This window comes from Pteronotus mesoamericanus, unplaced genomic scaffold (assembly GCF_021234165.1).
Source record: "Pteronotus mesoamericanus isolate MK-2021 breed Mesoamerican mustached bat unplaced genomic scaffold, CSHL_Meso_final scaffold_118, whole genome shotgun sequence".
In the NCBI taxonomy this organism is placed as follows: domain Eukaryota; kingdom Metazoa; phylum Chordata; class Mammalia; order Chiroptera; family Mormoopidae; genus Pteronotus; species Pteronotus mesoamericanus.
The window spans coordinates 2,951,003-2,968,949 of record NW_026555301.1 but is presented as its reverse complement, the minus strand read 5'-3'; the positions used below and the strand labels follow the sequence as shown (position 1 = coordinate 2,968,949).

Genomic DNA, 17,947 nt, shown 5'->3' with positions numbered 1-17,947 from the left:
GGGGGAAAGCCAGGATTTGGTAAGACAAACAGAAGAAACCCTGTGCCTCCTTCCTCATCAACTGAGGCTGATCCTAGGACTTTTCCTGACATGACTGGCCCCAGCAATCCAAAGTGTCAATATCAGAAGGACCCTTAGACATCTGTCATTGTGTAGGAAGACTTTAGGCCTGGAGAGGGAAGCAGCTTGCCCAAGATTGCCCAGGAGCTGGCTGCAGAGCTGGACCGGAACCCAAAGTACTGAGATTGCCATCTGCCAACTGAAATGTGAGTAACAGACACTTACAAAGGCATTCTGTAAACAGCTACGCTCTTCTAACACAAGGGTTATGCTAATCATTCTAGTATCTGGTAAGGAAAGAGACTCCATTTCTTGAGCCAGCACTGTTGGAAGACTTGATTTGCATCCGGTTATTGAGTTCTTTCAGGCCTCATATTGTATGTCTCAATCTCCAGACAAGCAGTGTGAGACTCAGGGTATGGAAACAAGCCCTGAGTCTTAAGTGGGTCACATACCTCATCAGAAGCCTGGCCTGGGTATGACCATGCCTTGATATACCGGTGGCGGAGCGCAATGAAAAAAGGGACTGGGAAAGACAGCAAGTGCCAGGGCCCAGTCCTGGAGAGAAGGTGTACCATGAAACCTGACCTGAAGCCAGCAGTCTGGATGGGACATGGCAGGGAAGAGAGCAGGAGGGAAAGAGCAGCATTCACTCACCTTTAGTCAAGACTCTACTATGCTGTCCTTTCCATCTTCCAGCTGTCTCCTCCCAGGGATGTCTCAACTCTTCAAACTAAATCAATTGATCATATCACCCTATTTCATTAATAGCATTCATCATTACCTGAAATATTTATTTTCTAGTTTCTTGACTTTTTAAAAGTCACACAAGACTTTGTCCCATTTACTATACCCCTGGTGCCTGTAGTCACAGTGCCTGATACAAACATAGTAAAGATATTTGTTAAATGAATCACAGGCATTGTGCTTCCGCCTTAACTCTGCTGAGAGTGAGTTCCCAGTCTAGTGAGGCAAGCAGTCCACTGCACTTCAGAGAGCACTGCCAAACAGCATAAGGTAGGGGCCTCCCAGAGGAACAGGGAAGACCACCCTGGAGGCAAAGCTTGTATAGTTCTCTACCAGTTTCCTTGAGGTACTAGTGGGAGGCAGGGCCAATTACTCAGAGACCTCCCTTGAAATCTCCCTACTGCCCTCAATCACATCCCTGTACTTTCTCTCAGTTGACCCCTTCTCACCGAGATCTGCAACCTTTCTCTATGATCTCCTTACTCTCCCCCACCAACATTTGATTGAGCTACTGTATTTCTCATCCTAAAATTGATCTGTCTATATTCCATCTGCTGGATGAAACGCAAAAAAGGGAACCAGAACCTAGGCGCCTCCCTCTCCATCATCACCCACAGGCAAGACACTACTATTATTCCTAATTATGTGCCCTACTCTGTCTGCTTTTCCTGATGCCCAGTACCATTTTGTTCACTTCTGTGTTCCTTGCATTTAGTTCTGGGTTTGTTATGGTAAATATGGAGCCAACTACCAGATCGAAGCTGACAGTTTAAACGGCTTGGTCGGGGGCACCATGGAGGGCTTGACAATGGTAGGGTAGAGGCTATACTCCACTCTGGTTTCTGGCTAGCCCAGTCTGGAAGTTCTGTCTTCCCTTCCTGCCATTTCCCAAACCTGTGCAGGCAGGTGACAAACCAGTCCCCAGATCTCGAGCGAGTCCCAGAGTCCAGCCCAGCTTCAAAATGGCGCCAGGCCTGGTCAAAGGCAGCAGGCCTGTGCCAAGGCCATGGGCCCTGGGGTACGTCTGGGGGCGTTTCCTGTCTGGGCCTGCGGCCCCCAACCGCTGGGAGCGCGGTTTCCGGCGGGGCTGCGGCCGGGGCCTGCACTATCAGCTCAGTACCAGATGCCCAGTCAGGATACTTGTGGTGAAACTGTGAGGGTGCATTTGGCCCTCTGGGGTTTTCTCCCATGTCAGCCCCCAAGACAAATGGAGGAGGAAAAGTGACACCCAGCCCTCCTTCTTCAGCTGTGTTTTCCCCCTTCTAAGCCAGGAGCCGGGTTGCGGGCAGCTGCTGAAGGCCAGGGGTCTGCTACATGACCACCTATGGCTGTAGGGGCAGTTGAAAGCTAAGGCCATGATGGATGCTGGGGTCAGGCCACTGGAGTTGGGCATCTTGGCCAATGCTGGAGAAATGAGACTTGCTTGGGGGTCTGAACATTGTCCTGCAAGCCCAGGGGGAGCAGCACTCCTCTCCATGCACCCACCTTGAGGGCCACAGATAGAGTAGGCTGGGTCTGAGACCAAATGAGAGGTGTCAGGTGTCTGGGGCACCTCATCTTGTCTAGGGGGGCAGGCCTTGGTAAAGATTCATAACAGGGCCATATTTCACCCTTCACCCTACTATTTACAAGGAAGAAAGTGAGGCCATGTTTGCCACAGGGAAATAGAGGACCAGGGAAGCTCAGGGTTGCCCATGTCCTAAGATGCTATGCCCAGAGCTAAGGAGGAGGGGAGTCTGAGAGCAGGATGTATCACCCATAGCCCCCGGCCCAGGACACTGAGTAAGTCATGGTTTCTATCTGGCCCAGCACAGGGAATCTGGAAGCCCAAGTCCCAATCACTCAACATCTACACTGCGACCTAACTCCCATGCTGACCCCAAACCCAGTTCTATCTAGTCCAGATGGGGGCAGCAGTTCCCAGGCCTATGCCCCTAAGTGGCACCACAGCCAGAGCATTGGCTCTGGGGAATGACCAGGCTGCCCTGCCTTTAATGTGGGTGCAGCCTTGCTCATGAGCTGTGCTCAGCCTTACTTTCTGGCCACCCCAGTGATGTGACCACAGGTTTCAGAGACACAAGGACACAAGCCCAGTTCCCTGCCCAGGCCTGTGAGAGGCCTGCTGGCATGAACCCTTGCCAACTTTTCTTTCTTTTCCAGGCTGGTGAAGTAATTGGCCAAATGGGCCAAGGTGGTACCTGCCCAGGACAACCAGGGTCCCAGTCCTAAAGCAAATAGCTGTACCTGGGCTTCCTTAGAGAAGCAGAGGTGGGGTTGCAAGGCTGCTGGGCAAGTCAGTTGGGCAATTTTAGGGGAGCAGGGGGCCCACCTAGGGGTTCCAGAGACCAGGGGTGAGTGGGACCAGGCCCGTAAGATCACTATGTGAACACCAGCCCAGTGCAGTCTCCAGTTTCCAGCCCTTGAGGACAGGACACTACAAGGACCCAGACTCAGGGCAGAAACAACACTAAGACTGGAGGAATGGAAAGAGAGAAATGAGACAAAATGGAAACAATAGCTAATACTTTAATAAGCAGTTATAATATGCCATTTCCCACTTATTACATCATGTGATCCTTAGAGCCATCCTACCAAGCAGCTAATATAATACTGCTTCGTTTTACAAATAAAGGAATGGATGCCCAAAAGGCAAAGCTTTTGGACATGAGTCCATAATGTGGGTGGTAGGATTCAGGTTTCCATGGAGGCCCTCTGACTGCAGAATCCCACTGCTGAAGACAAGTGTCTTCCTCCTACCCAAGTCCCAGTCCTTCCACTGTCCTTTGGACTCCATATACCACTGCATCAAATACTTCACATTGTCCACATTTTGTCTCCTCTATGTTCAGCCATGGAATCCTTCCCAATAGCATTTGACACACCTGAATCTCTCCCATCTTAAAACTTTCAGCTGCACATCCTCCCACAGCTACCCCAAATTCATCCCTTTCACAACCTGTCTGTGAAATGCCACCACTATTCAAAAAAAGCCTCACCTCAGTCCAATCCCCATTCCCACCACTCCACCAACAGTTTTACAAAGGCACCAAAATATGAGTTAAAAAAAAATGACCCGCTCCTAAAACCAACAGGCATCTCCCATTCTTCCTTTTGCACAACTCTCAATAGCACTCACTGATTGCTCCTTTTTGGAAACATCTTTCCACTTGGCTTCCATGGCAACACATAGTCCTGGTCCTTCTCTTATCTCACTGGCCACTTCTCATCTTGTGTGCAGTGGCGTGTTCCAAGTGGCCACTTTTACAGTCCTAATGTTCAGCCCTGGTTCTCTTCTTACTCAGCACCCTTCCTAAGTACCTTTCTCCACCACAAACTCCATCACTACATTCTCATAGCATCTTCATGTTGAACAACCCCTACATTCATCATTTCCATGCCAGGCCTCTCCTCTGGCTATAGGCCTGAATATACAACTGCCCGCAGACATTCCCACTTGGATGTCTCAAGCACTCCCACTTTACCATGTCTGAAACAGAATTTATCGTTCTCTTCCTCAAATCTGGTCTTACAGATCTTCCCATATTAAATGCATGGCGCAATCATCCCTCAACCTACCCTACCAATATTTAAGCTACTCATTCATTTAGGAAGCCACCTATTATGTATAACACTGATCTGAACATTTAGCTGATAAAGTAAGAGTAAGCATACCAGACAAAACCCCTGCACTATCAGAGCCAGACCAATAACCACATTCTAACTGTGCAGTATGATGTGGAGAGGTACAGCTAGAACAAGAGGGCACAATAGCATTTGATTGATTATGAGGTACTGGAAGGCTTCCCTGAGACAGAAACCTTAAACTGTTACCTGAAGGATGAGCAGGAATTAACTAGGTGAAGATGAAGTGTATACCCCAGAGAAGAAAGAGCAGGAGAAAATATGGCACTCATTTACCATTGTTAATTTCCCAACCTAAGTCTGTCAACTCCATCCATGTTGACATCATTCATCACCACCCTTGCCCAAGCCATCATCTTTTGCCTGGATTACAAGAGGCTCTCAGGTTTTCTTCCACACCCTTACAGCCTTCAGCAGTTCTCAGCCAAAATACAAATCTAAGCATGTCTCACACATGTCTTCCCTTCATTTTAGGATAAAGCCAAAAACCTTGACAGACTTATAAAGCCCCATCTTATACTGGACTTTTCATTTGCAGCCCTATGTGGTACACTGTTCACCTTACTCTCCAGATCCCTTTCATGTCAAGCCACAGCCTATCTCAGGGCCTCCGCACATGCTATGCTCTCTACCTGGAATACTCTCAGCCCCACCACTCCCTGCCATCTATGTAACTCCTACAGAGCTCAGCTCAAAAGTCACTTCCTTCAGTGAACCATTCCCCAGTTCCCTTGCAGGCTAAGTCCAGTGCTATCCAGTATATACCATCAGAGGACCCTGTGTCCCTTTTCCTCACAAAGTTTTGTCAGTTTGTGATCATGAATTTGTGCTTGATCAGTTGACCATCTGTCCTCCAAAAGAGCCATCTCTGCTTTGCTCATCATAGTTTCCTCAGTACCTTGTAGAGCATGTGATGAAAAATACATAATCAAAAAATGCAAAAACAGAGAACTCACTCCATCACTCCGTTCTGCAACCTTATGAAAGCCACTTTACCTTTGTGGCCTCAGCGTTGTCATACATAACCAATACTTGTATCACACTTACTCTAAGGAGCAAGTCCATTATTTAATGAATAAAAAGTATCTAATATCATGGACAAAACCAAAGGGGAAGAGCTGAGGGAGGGAAGGTGGGAGGGGGCAAGGGAAAGAGGTGGGGGGAAGGCAGAGACAAATGTATTTAAAAAGTAAATAAATTAATTTAAAAAAAAAAAGTATCTAATAAAAGGACTGTACTCAAAGTTAAGAAATAAATTACAAGACATTTTCACAGAATAAAACAGATGTTTCACAGTCCTGCTTTACTTTCTTTTGGTCACACATGCTTTAAGAAACATGTACACACTGCCCTGGCTGGTGTGGCTCAGTTGGCTGGGGCACTGTCCCATACAGCAAAATGTTGGGTGTTGGATATCTGGTCAGGGCACATATCTAGGTTGGGGGTTTGATCCCAGGTTGGGGCGTGTATGGGAGGCAACCAATCAACATTTCTCTCTTTCAAATTAATAAGCATATTAGAAAGAAGAAATATGCACACACTTGCCAAATACCCAAACATCAGGAATTAGAAGGGCATAAAACAAGGAGCTAGGCTTCAGAACAAAAGAAAACCAATCAAATATTGAAAATTTCTTTGTTCAAAACACAAAGATATTTTATTTGTAATGGAATATAAGGTTTTTTTTTTTTTTTTTTTGGTTAAACAAACAGTTTAGGGACAAAAACTAAACTTCTTGTGTTGTCTGAGGCAGGGCCTGGCTTCTCTTCCTTGAAGGCCTTTTGAAAAATACAGATGCCAGCATTCACTGGCCTCAATGTTGACCACCCGAACAAAACACACACAAACACACCTGCCATCTGTAAGTGTAGCACCCTGGGCCAATCATGGAGACAGCAGGCAGGGGCTACAGAGCATCCAGGATGTGGTCGATTTTGGTGACCAGCTCCTGTCGCTTTCCTAAGATGAGCTTCTCGTTCTCGATGTACGTGTCTTTTTTGAGCTTGCCAGCCACCAGCCGCTCAGCTTCCACTGCTGACTTTAGTACCAGCTCCTTGACCTGTGCATCCAGTTTCTGCATTTCGCTTACCTGGCCAAGGAAAAAGCAGGGCAGGACTTGAGAACTGTCCCCTCACTGTTATTCAGCAGGATCCGCCACCTCCCATGCCTACAGATTCCAGAACTCCCAGGCCAGTGGGGCTGGCTGTGAAGGAAGACAGGCTTGGCTTCAAATACTAGCTTCATCTCCTACAAACCCTGTTCCTTCAAGTTCTGACCCTTGTGAACAACATCCCTGGGCCTTAGCTGTAGAAGAATACTGTTAAGGACTTAATGTGAAAATATGTGAAATGACCTAACATGGTGCCAGGCACACAGTAGGTAAGTTCTCAAGGAACCTTCATTCTCATCCCTTCAGCTTGCCAAATTGGGTGCAAGAATTCATATAGGCAAAATACCAATGGCAGGGGTGTGCCCACAGGACTGACTTCCATGTTATCAATGACTCAGTGTCAGACTGCAAACTTTTATAGTCATATTCACTCAACATTCAACAAATATTTAGTGAGCCATAGTGCTAGGCATAAGTCTAGGTTCTGGAAAACAGCACTAAAGACAGATAAGGTATCTGCCCCTCATGATGCTGACACATTATATCTACTTAAGCACATGAATAAACAGTTTCAGAAAATGGTAGAGGCTATGAAGAAAACAGCACAGGGTAAAGAGAGGAAGTGCTGGGACATGGCACATAGAGAGAGAGGTCAAGAACTCTGAGGGACACCTCCGGGGGGAGGGGACATCTCCATTTTCATTTACAGGTCACAAGAACTCAAGCAGCATGTCCCAGGCAGGATTCTCAGCACTTTACATGTACTAAACTCATTTCACACTCACAATCCCTATGAGGTAAGTACTAATAGCATCCCCAGTTTCCATGCGCAGCAACTGATTTAGAGAAGTGAGACAGACTACCTAGGTTTACAAAGTCTCAATCATAGCCTGGATTCAAATCCATTCTTCTAAGTTTAGGTTCTTCTTACCTTGTTCAGTTTGGCCTCCAGGAGAGGAAGCAGCTGCTCTCAATACTGACCATGTGGACAGATAGTGCTATAGAAGCTAGCCGAGACCCCAAAGCTTTTTGTTCCACTGCAAAGGTTGACACCATGCCACAAGTCTACAACTGGGTAAGATATCACCCCACAAGCCAGAAGTGAGTAAGAGCTACCTGCTTTCTGATCCAGACAGAGTAGCTATACGATGCTCTAGACAGCTGGGTACAACCCCCAAAATTGGGTTATGGAAGGTAAGAAGCCAAGCGACTCAGTGTTGGCAGACACTTACTTTGTCACACAGGTCAGAGCCCTCTGTCTTCAGCCTGGTCTGCAGCAGTGCTATTTCACTGGTCAAGGCCTTGTGTTCTGTCTCCAGGCTCTTCTTGCCACTGTTGAGGGTGGACACATCCCGGGACTGCTTATACCTATTGACAGTCTCATCAAAGTGACGGTAGAGACCTATTCTCTTATTGACCAAGGTCAAGACCTGCTCTGTGATGCAGGCAACCTTCATCCTGGCTTCCGCAGCTGGATCCTGCAGGAGAGATACTGTGTGTAATGAAACCAGGCCTGAGCCAACTCCAATTTTCACCTGCCAAAGATCATCCATCACCTGCTTTACAAACAAAAGCCATCTTCTGCTGTGACTGGTATGGCTCAGATGGTTGGACCTCATCTTGCCAAGCGAAAGGTCATCAGGTTTGATTCTTGGTCAGGGCACATGCCTAGCTTGCAGGTTTCCAGTCAGAGTGCATACAAGAGGCAATGGATCAATGTTTCTCACATTGATGTTTCTCTCCCTCTTTCTTCTTCCCATCCCCTTGCTCTAAATTAATTAATTTTTTTTTTAATTTTTTTTTTTTTTTTAAACCCACCTTCTCGGAAAGTCAGAGAATCAAACCCATACTAACACTGAATCTGGACTGGTTCAGCAACGGGCAAGACTGGGACATGGGGATGAAACATATGTTCACTTTAAAGTCCAGCAGGGTAGGCAGACAGATGCAGAAAAGGGTACTAATGCCAGAGTGCACCACAAAAGGCACAGGGTGCTCAGGAAAGAGAAATCTCAGCTCAGGTCAGAGAAGGCTTTCAGGATGTTCATTATGTCTCTCTCCTTATAAACTTCAAGGGTTTCCCAGGGCCTAAAGGAGAAACCCAAACTCCTTATCCTACCATTCAAGGTCCATTAGATGAGGCCCTACAGACTTTCCCAAATCACCTCTCACTAGTTGTCTACTACAAAAGTCCTCACTTGGCAGCTCAAAGGCTGAATCTAGTGTGCAAATGATTGATTTGGCCCACAATTAATTTTTTTCTCAATAAGTTATCCAAGTTTTAAAATAGATATATACATAGGAAACTGGTTGAATAAACAATGACTAATCCATACAATGAAGTACTCTACAGCAATTTAAAAAAAAAGTAATAAGGACAATCTCTAAGAACTGATATGGGTGATTTTCAGGATACATTTGTTAAGTGAAAAAGGAAAAGTACAGCCCTGGCCAGGTAGCTCAGTTGGTTGAAGCATCATCCCACTAGGCCAAGATTGCAGGTTCAATCCCCAGTCAGGACGCATACAAGAGGCAATCTATGAATGCATCTCTCTTCCCCCTACCCCCAAAAGTCAATAAAAAAATATGTATTTTTTAGAGGAAAAGTACAAAGAATATATATTGTTGTTACCTCTTACATAAGAAAATAAAAATTAACGTATCTGCTGCCCTGGCCAGGTGAGTCAGTCAGTGGACCATCATCCTGTACACCAAAAGGTTGAGGATTCAATTTCCTGGCTGAGGCACATACGGGAGGCAACCAATAGGTGCTTCTCTCTCACACTGGTGTTTCTCTCTCTCTCTCTCTCACTCTCTCTCTCCTCTCTTCCTCTCTCTAAAATCAATAAACAGCCCTGGCTGTTGTGGCTCAGTGGATTGAATGGTGGCCTGAGAACCAAAGGGTCACCTGTTCAATTCCCACAGGGCACATGCCAAGGGTGCTGGCCAGGTCCCCAGTGGAGGGTGTGTGAGAAGTAACCACACACTGATGTTTCTGTCCCCCTCTCTCTCCTTCCCTTCCCCTCTGTCTAAAAATAAATAAAACCTTTAAAAATAAATAAATTAATAAAATCAATAAACATATCCTCAGGTGAGGATTTTTTAAAAAATACTTAAAAAAATAAAGTATCTGCTTATTTTTGCAAAATAAACATATCAGAGAGGACATCCCATGACTGATGAAACTGGTTACCTACAAGGCAGGTTAGGAAAGAGTGGAGGAATCAGTATCATTTAAGTTGTAAATTTAGAACTTTACAATGTTTTACAAATTCGTAATCAAAATTAAGTATTCACAATGATGGAGGGAAAACCAGAAAAAATTCAAACAGAAATAAATGAACTTAGCTATATTTCAAATGATTATCCCAGGATAAACTAAACCAAATACATTGGGAACATAGTGCTTTGACAATATATTCTCAGTCTAAAAACAAAAAACTGCAAACAAATCTTAGACTCTGATTGGTAGATTTGCTGTTTGGACTGGTATTGAGTGTACCAGTTCTAAAACTATTTTGTGTGTTTATAGAATTCAATAAATAAGTATATTGACGTTGTAGGGAGTCAGGAAAGAGGAAAAATGGCATAAAGGAAGACAGGTAATAACCCTGTGGTGTTAGACTGGAATTAAAGACATCAATATTAATTCATATTTTAAATAACACATATACTCATCTCCTAGATCTGTCTGTTGAAAAGGCCGAGAAGCAGTTTATAGTCCAAAGGCAATGATCACACCTAGCTCACAGACCATGGTCTCAAGGTACCATTCTGCAGTGAAAGGAAGCAGGGCTCCTTGGATAAAGATTTGTCTGAAACATGTTACTGTGCCAACAATACAGAGGTGTCCCCCTACCCCAAAAATGGAGATGTTAAAAGGACAGTCAAATCTGAGACAATTAGAGCATTAAAATAAATAGTATCAGTGGCCCTGGCTGATGTGGCTCAGTTGATTGGAGCGTCATCCTGTAACTGAAAAGTTGTGGGTTCAATTCCCGATCAGGGCACATATCTAGGCTGCGGGTCTGATCCCCAGTCCGGGCACATATGGCCCTTGGTCCAAGTGTATTCAGGAGGCAACCAATTGATGCTTCTCTCTCGCATCGAGTTTCTCTCTCCCCCTTCCTCTCTATCTGAAAGCAATGAAAAAAATATGCCCTTGGGTGAGGACAAATAAATAAATAGTACCAGAGAACAATAATCCATGGAACACAGTAAGAACACTTGAATCCAAAAAAATAACCAATCAACCAATAAGAAAAGCCTTTTTTTAGAGAATACCAACTAATAATATAAAAGGTATCAGTTTTTCAACCACTATACTAAAAAACATATTCAGACAAGAATAATAAATGCTACAACAAATACATGAATGTATATGAACATGTTTATATAGTCTCAAAGAAATTATTAATTGTAAAGAGAAAAACAATAACTTTACAGAGAAGAAACCAGGCAGACTGTAAGCAGATGGAGCATCACTTTATAGTGTTCTTGCCAAAAATGCATAATCTGAATTTAATCAGGGAAAAACATAAGATAAACATAAACTAAGGGACAGTCTACAAAAACTGCCTCTAAACTTCAAATATGTCAAGGTCATTAAAGACAAAGGCTAAGGAACTGCTCCAGATTAAAGGAGACTAAGGAACTGTAATAACTAAATAAACTACATGATTCTCAATTGGATTCTGAAGTATGAAAATTACTATAAAAGTTATTACTGGCACAAACAGAAATGTAACATCACATTTCCTGAATCTGATCACTGCTCATGGTTATGTAAGAGAATGTTCTTATTCTCAGGCTGCATACATGCTTAAGTATTCAAGGGTAAAGGAGCACAAATATCTGCAAACTCCTCATATCGTTCAGGAAAAATGATGTACACAGACAGGCTGAGCGTTAACTGGCATGTCTAGGTGATGATCATACAAGAGTTATGTTTATCTTTTTTGCAAAGTTTCTATAAATATGGCATTTTTATTAAAAAATCAGTAAAAGAAAAGCAAACTTTATAGCTTAAAACATAGGGTTATTTCATAATAAAACTCAGACTCAGCCCCTTCTGCATGACAAGGTTTGCTAGCAGCTGCCCCAGGTGTACCATCTTGACCCTTGGGCAGCTTCGTTGGTCTATGGAACTGGCTAGATGAACATCTTTGCTCACATGCACACTACTGCTACCCACAGGTCCCCGTGGGAAGCCCTCCCTGCTGTCCCACAAACTGTTCCCTTCTAGCTAAGTGCCCTTCTCTACCTTTTCTGCCTGTCGCCTTCTCAGGGTAGCCTTTTCAGGACTGCAGGCCCCACCACCAAAAACACACACTATGCCTACTGCCCTGTTCCCAGAGTACTCACCACCATTAGCAACCTGTGCATGCTCCATGCTCTATAGATACAGCAACAAGATATCTTTACATAAGAATTAGCAGAAGCTGCAGGAGAGAGTCTTCTGGGCAACGGCATTCTGCCTTGGCCTTGTTGTGATGACCAACGCTCAGTAAAGCTAGTGAAACACATTATTGAGGATGCAAAATGACTACATGACAAGAAAAGAAGAAAGCCACAAGCATACCTTTGTGATAGAAAAGTCCAGCCTGACATAGATGATGACCGTGAAGAACAAGATGTAGAAAGCAGCCACTACCAGCAGGGGCTCCTGCAGCATGAGCACTTTGTTGAACGTGTAGTGCACCTGGGAGGAGAACCAAGGAGATGGGCTTTGACAGATCCACAGGTACTCAGAAACCTGGGGGCCAAAAGAGTTTCACCAAGCCAACAATTGTCCGGGCTGCCCCACCCCACCTGCCCAGCCCAAATCATACTGGATGCTGTGTTTAAGCCCCCCAGCCGAAGGAGGGAAAGATGGGTAAGTCCTGGTCTCCAGAATGGGTCCCCATTGTCTGGGAAGGGAGGTATAGGAGGCAGAATAGTGGAGCCACGTACCACAATGTCCTGAATGTGCTGTTCTACCAGATTTTTTTTGTAGGCAACAATCACAGGGCGGCCAAATGTGTCCAGGTAGGTATAGTGCAGGTCATCTGGGGCACGGCTGATTTCATAAGGACTGTCAACTTGAATGTTCCTGGAAGCACATGGGAATAAAATACAACCTCAGACAAATTGCAATGACCAAATAGATTTATTTAGGGTTGGAAAATTCTAAGTTTCAGGGGACCTTTCAGGGTCATTAAATTCAAGCTCCACTCTGCTCTCTTTCCAGCACCAGGGAACACCCAGCCACCTGAGACAGCTGACCCATTGCCGGAAAGACCTAAGTATGAGACCACTCTTCTGCTGAGGCAACAACTATCTGTCTCCCTGTATCCTGAAAGCATAAGGGCTCACCAGTACTGGCCTACCCCCTGGAGTCACACAGTTCACAGAACTTTGTGCATATTCTACCCAACAAGAGCCTCTCAGGGACTTGAAGAGGTCCCTGAAAAGTTACTCCAAATGTTCTGTCTTCTCATATGATTGAAAATTTGTTCTAGGGTATAGTGGACATGTCCTGCTTTTGTCTTCACAGACTCTACCTTTTCCTAGTCAATAGTACTCCAGTTTTACTTGGAGGAATTAACCATTCCCCACTGAATGTCCTCCATAGGAAGAACAATCAAGGTTCCTCTCCTTCTGATGATCAGAGTAAACAAATAACTGAAGAGAGGCCAGGTAGATGTTTCCCTTTAATGTGAATCAAGAGCAAAATGACACAAAGCTTACAAAAGGGTGCCTGTCACTCATGCCAAGGGCAGGAGCCCTGTGAGTGTCCATCACCTTCAGCCACCTGGGGTCCTGAAGATGCTCTGGCTCTGGCTTTCCAAAGCCTACTTCCTCAGCCTATGCTGTCATTTAATGATATCCCTTACCCTTCCAAATTCATTCCTTTCTGCCTAAGTTGGCCAAAATCAGCTCCTACTGCTTGTAACCACGGAACCCTAATATACCATCTGAGATCCCCTCCCTCCACCCACCTTCCTGAACCTCGTCTAAAGAACCCAGGATAAAATGAAGCCACTGTTCCATTATTCTTCTTCATTCTATTAACATAGCACAAAGGATACCTGACTGTCCTGACTCTGAATTATTCCCAGATTCAGGCCATCATTCTGGCCTATTAAGGTGACTTTGGATACTGCTCCTGTCACACAAAGGCACTGTGTTTGAGAAATATTTCATAAACAAATCTTGTTCCCTCATCCGAAGCTAATTTTCCTATTTAAACTCTTGTCAGAAGGTCTCTACAGGATTCTCAGTCACAGCTAGGTACTAAACATTTATCCTGTGCCCCTTGAATGCAAATTTCCTTTTGGTACCAAGGGCACTGCCAGAGAAACGAGGAGCAGAAGAAAGGAATAGTCACACTCACCTGGCTCCTTCGGGCAAGATGATCTTTACAGTAAGAGAATCTATCACTTGCTCATCAAACACATGGTCCACAAACCTCATCTTCAGTGCATACTGGTCGCCTAGAGGATTAAGCAAACACATGCAATGATGTGAAAAACTGAGAAAATGAGACAGGAGCTAGAAGGAAGTACTGGGCATGAACTCTCCTATCTTACACAAAGAGGAGTAAAGATGCTATCTAAAGTTAATAGACTAGATGACAATAGAAGACAGAGTGGTGGTGGCAGCACAGATTCTGGGTCTTTACCAATTTCCACATAAAGACGGAGCAATTAGGTAACAAAATAAGAAACCCGTGGACCATACTCACAACAAAACTAGGTAACAAAGAACCTCCACAAATCTCAAAATATGAGGATGTTGTCCACAAAATACCAAGAGCCACAAGACCTACACATTATTAGTGTCTGTGAACTATGGGTATGAGAAAGCAAAGGGATGCAACAGAGCAACTCATAGACCTGAGAACAGAAGAGCCACTGACAGACAATTGTGTTCACTTGAGAGTATAGCAGGCAAACTGGAGAAGTAACTAAAACTCAGGAGTCCTACACCCTGCACAGTACATGAGTAAAATGGGCCTGCAGAAGATCTGTTAAGTCTAGAGCAGTCTAATCCAGAGAACTATGAAAAGCCCATCAGAGTTCCCCTTCCAGGACAGTACTGTACACTATGAAAAACTGCTGGAGTAGTATCAAAACCAAGCATAACAGGGACAACAGAACTATAGGAAAACAAAGCCAGAGAAAGCTCAGAAAACAAGTCAACATATTTTTTAATACTACACTAAAACAACAGAGAATTGGGCAGTTACAATTATTCCTCCTAAAAGTTCATGTTAAAAATGAGTAACACTTATGATGACAACTATAATGAAAAATAATTTAGGTTACCAAAAAAAAAAAACCTACAAAAAATAAAAGTATGCCATAAGACATGCCCACAAAACCAACCAAAACTGTTCTTACTATTTCAAAACAAGCTAAAGGCATTGTGAAAATGAAGAGCAATATGAACCAGATTTATAGAAATTCAGAAAAGTGACAGACCTCAGGAAAAAAAATTATAAATAAAAGAAAAAATCATTTTAGAAATGAAAACTAAACTAGAAGGAATGTGAGTGAATAAACAGATAATGCCTTATGATAAAAAGGTAAAAAAAGAAAAGTTTTAAATGAAGGAAAGATTCAAGAGAAAGAGCCAAACACTGAAGACAATGATTCAACACTGAAATAATAGGAGTCCCAACTGGAGAAAACTTTTAAGTAAGTTTAAAATTCTAAGTTGAATGACTATAATGAATAGCAACCACTGCCATGTCCTTGTAATAGTATTATAACTTTGACTTCTAGCCAAGTTGGAGGCATAGACAGATACACTCTGCCTCCTCACACAACTAAGGAAGGACAACAAATTTAAAAACAAAAAATAACCAGAACCATCAGAAAATCGAACTGTATGGGAAGTCCAACAACCTAGGAGCTAAAGAAGAAACACTCATCCAGACCGGTAGGAGGGGCAGAGACGGACAGCCAGGGCAGAGATGACACACAGCAAGGCGGCAGCTGAAGGACCAGGCAGGGGAGGCGGCAGCTGGCAGACTAGGTGGTCCCACATTTGAGTGAAGATGAATCTTGAGGAACAGCTGGGGAGTGAGAGAGACCACAATCCAGGGTTCCAGTGCGGGAAAAGAAAGCCTCAAAACCTCAGGAGGTAAAAGCCTGTGGGGGGGCGGGGGGTGGCAGGAGAAACTTCCAGCCTCACAGGAGAGTCCGCTGGAGAAACCCATAGGGTCCTAGAAATGTATACACACCAGGGAATCGAACTGTAAGAAAGGCCCAATTTGCTTGTGGGTATCAGGGGAAATGACTGAAAGCTTTCTGAGAGCCAAGCAAGCAGCACTGTTCCCTCTCTAACCCCTCCCTCACACATGTCACAACTCAGTGATCCAGGTTGCCCCGCCCTGATTAATACCTAAGGCTCTGCCCCTCGTAATGTAACAGGCAAGCTGAGATAAAGAAATATAGCCCAAATGAAAGATCAAAGCTCCAAAAATAGAACTAAGCAATGAACAGTCAGCCAATCTATCAGATGCACAGTTCAAAACCCTGGTAACATGGATACTCACTGAATTGGCTGAATATGGTAGCAAAATGGAGGAAAAAGTAAAGGCTATGCAAAGAAAAACATACAGCGAACCAACAGCAAAGGGAAGGAAACCGGCACTCAAATCAACAACTGGGAGCAAAAGGAAAAGATAAACATTCAACCAGAACAGAATGAAAAAACAAGAATTCGAAAAAATGAGAGGCTTAGGAACCTCTGGGACAACTTTAAACAATCCAACATCTGAATCATAAGGGTGGCAGAAGGAGAAGAGGAAGAGCAAGAAATGGAAAACTTATTTGAAAAAATAATGAAGAACTTCCCCAATCTGGCCAAGACTCACAGGAGATCCAGGAAGCTCAGAGAGTCCCAAAGAAGTTGGACCCAAGGGAGCACACACCAAGGCACATCATAATTACATCACCCAAGATTAAGGAAAAGGAGAGAATCTTAAAAGCAGCAAGACAAAAGGAGACAGTTGCCTACAAAGGAGTTCCCATAAGACTATGCAGCAAGAAGGGGCTGGCAAGAAGTTTTCGGAAGTCATGAATGACAAGGACCTACACCCAAGATTACTCTATGCAAAAAAGCTATTATTTAGAATGTAAGAACAGATAAAATGCTTCCCAGATAAAGTCAAGTTAAAGGAGTTCATCATCACCAAGCCCTTATTACATGAAATGTTAAAAGGACTTATCTAAGAAAAATTAGATCAAAAACTATGGACAATAAAATGACAATAAACTCATAACTATCAACAACTGAACCTAAAAAAAAAAAAAAAAAAACTAAAGAAACAACTAGACCAGGAACAGAATCATAGAAATGGAGGTCAGAGGTGAGGGGGAGGGGGAAGAATGTGGGAAAAGGTACAGGAAATAAGCAGCATAAATAATAGGTACAAAATAGCCAGGGGAAGGTTAAGAGTAGTATAGGAAATGGAGAAGCCAGAGAACTTACAGGTATGACCGATGGACATGAATTTGGGGGGGTGGGGGGAGGCGGAGGAATGCTAAGAGGAGGGGTGGTGCAGGGTGGAGGGGAATAAAGTGGGGGGGAATGGGATAACTATAATAGCATAATTAATAAAATAGATATTTAAAAAAGAATTATACTTCAAAGAAAGAATTCTTCAGCATCTACATAAAAAGAGCAAGTGACTTATAAGGGGGGGGAAAAAAGTAAGTTTTCATCACCGCTTTATAGGAACACTTTATGCTGAAAAAAGAAAAATGAAGTAACAATATTTCAGATATTCAAGGAAAGAAGTGAAAGCCAAAAATTTTATATTCAGGAAAAATGACTTATAAGCACAAAAGGAACAGCTGTTCTCAACCTGTAAGAACTCACCAAGCCTCTTCTGTGGTATCTACTAAAGGAGCTCCAGATCATCAAAATGACTCAAGGTATCAATCAACGTAAAAACTGATGGTGAGTATTAAATATAATTATCTCTAGAACTAAGGCTAATGTTAAAAAAAGGAGAAAGTATACTATGTAATGGCTATTTTTTTCTCACAGTATACATATAGCACACAAAAAAAAATGAGGTCCTATGGAGAAAGAAAAGGATATGCAAAATAAATTAGCTGTTTTCAGTAAACATAGTGAAAGGTATAATATGACCACTTTTATTGACTGCTGTGTATGAGGTGTGGGATAAAACAAATGACTATTTATGAAATATTCTAATTCTATTATCCTGTGTCCTTCACAACCAGGATTCTCAATATGGAATTAGATATAGATAAAAATACAAAAGCAAAATCCCTGTAGGTCATTGTTATGCAAAGAGCTGAGGTCGAGAAAACCTTAGTCTGCTGCTTGCTGAATCCAAAGAAACAACTTGGAGGACTGGCTATGAAA

The 17,947-nt window shown here is 43.5% G+C and overlaps 1 protein-coding gene across 3 annotated transcripts in view; it reads right to left on the bottom strand.

Annotated features, from left to right (window-relative positions):
* The window catches only part of RPN1 (ribophorin I), a 107,776-nt gene that overhangs the window by 66,653 nt on the left and 23,176 nt on the right, over nucleotides 1-17,947 (bottom strand). For 2 of the 3 annotated variants that reach the window (XM_054587482.1, XM_054587483.1), the window contains exons 6-9: nucleotides 13,935-14,034; nucleotides 12,512-12,650; nucleotides 12,141-12,260; nucleotides 7,792-8,037 (exon numbers count right to left, since the gene is read on the bottom strand). In XM_054587482.1, the coding sequence (XP_054443457.1) occupies nucleotides 7,792-8,037; nucleotides 12,141-12,260; nucleotides 12,512-12,650; nucleotides 13,935-14,034 (605 nt within the window). Of the gene's footprint in view, nucleotides 1-6,121; nucleotides 6,539-7,791; nucleotides 8,038-12,140; nucleotides 12,261-12,511; nucleotides 12,651-13,934; nucleotides 14,035-17,947 lie in introns of those variants that run through there. The other variant, XM_054587481.1, reaches the window with a different exon arrangement.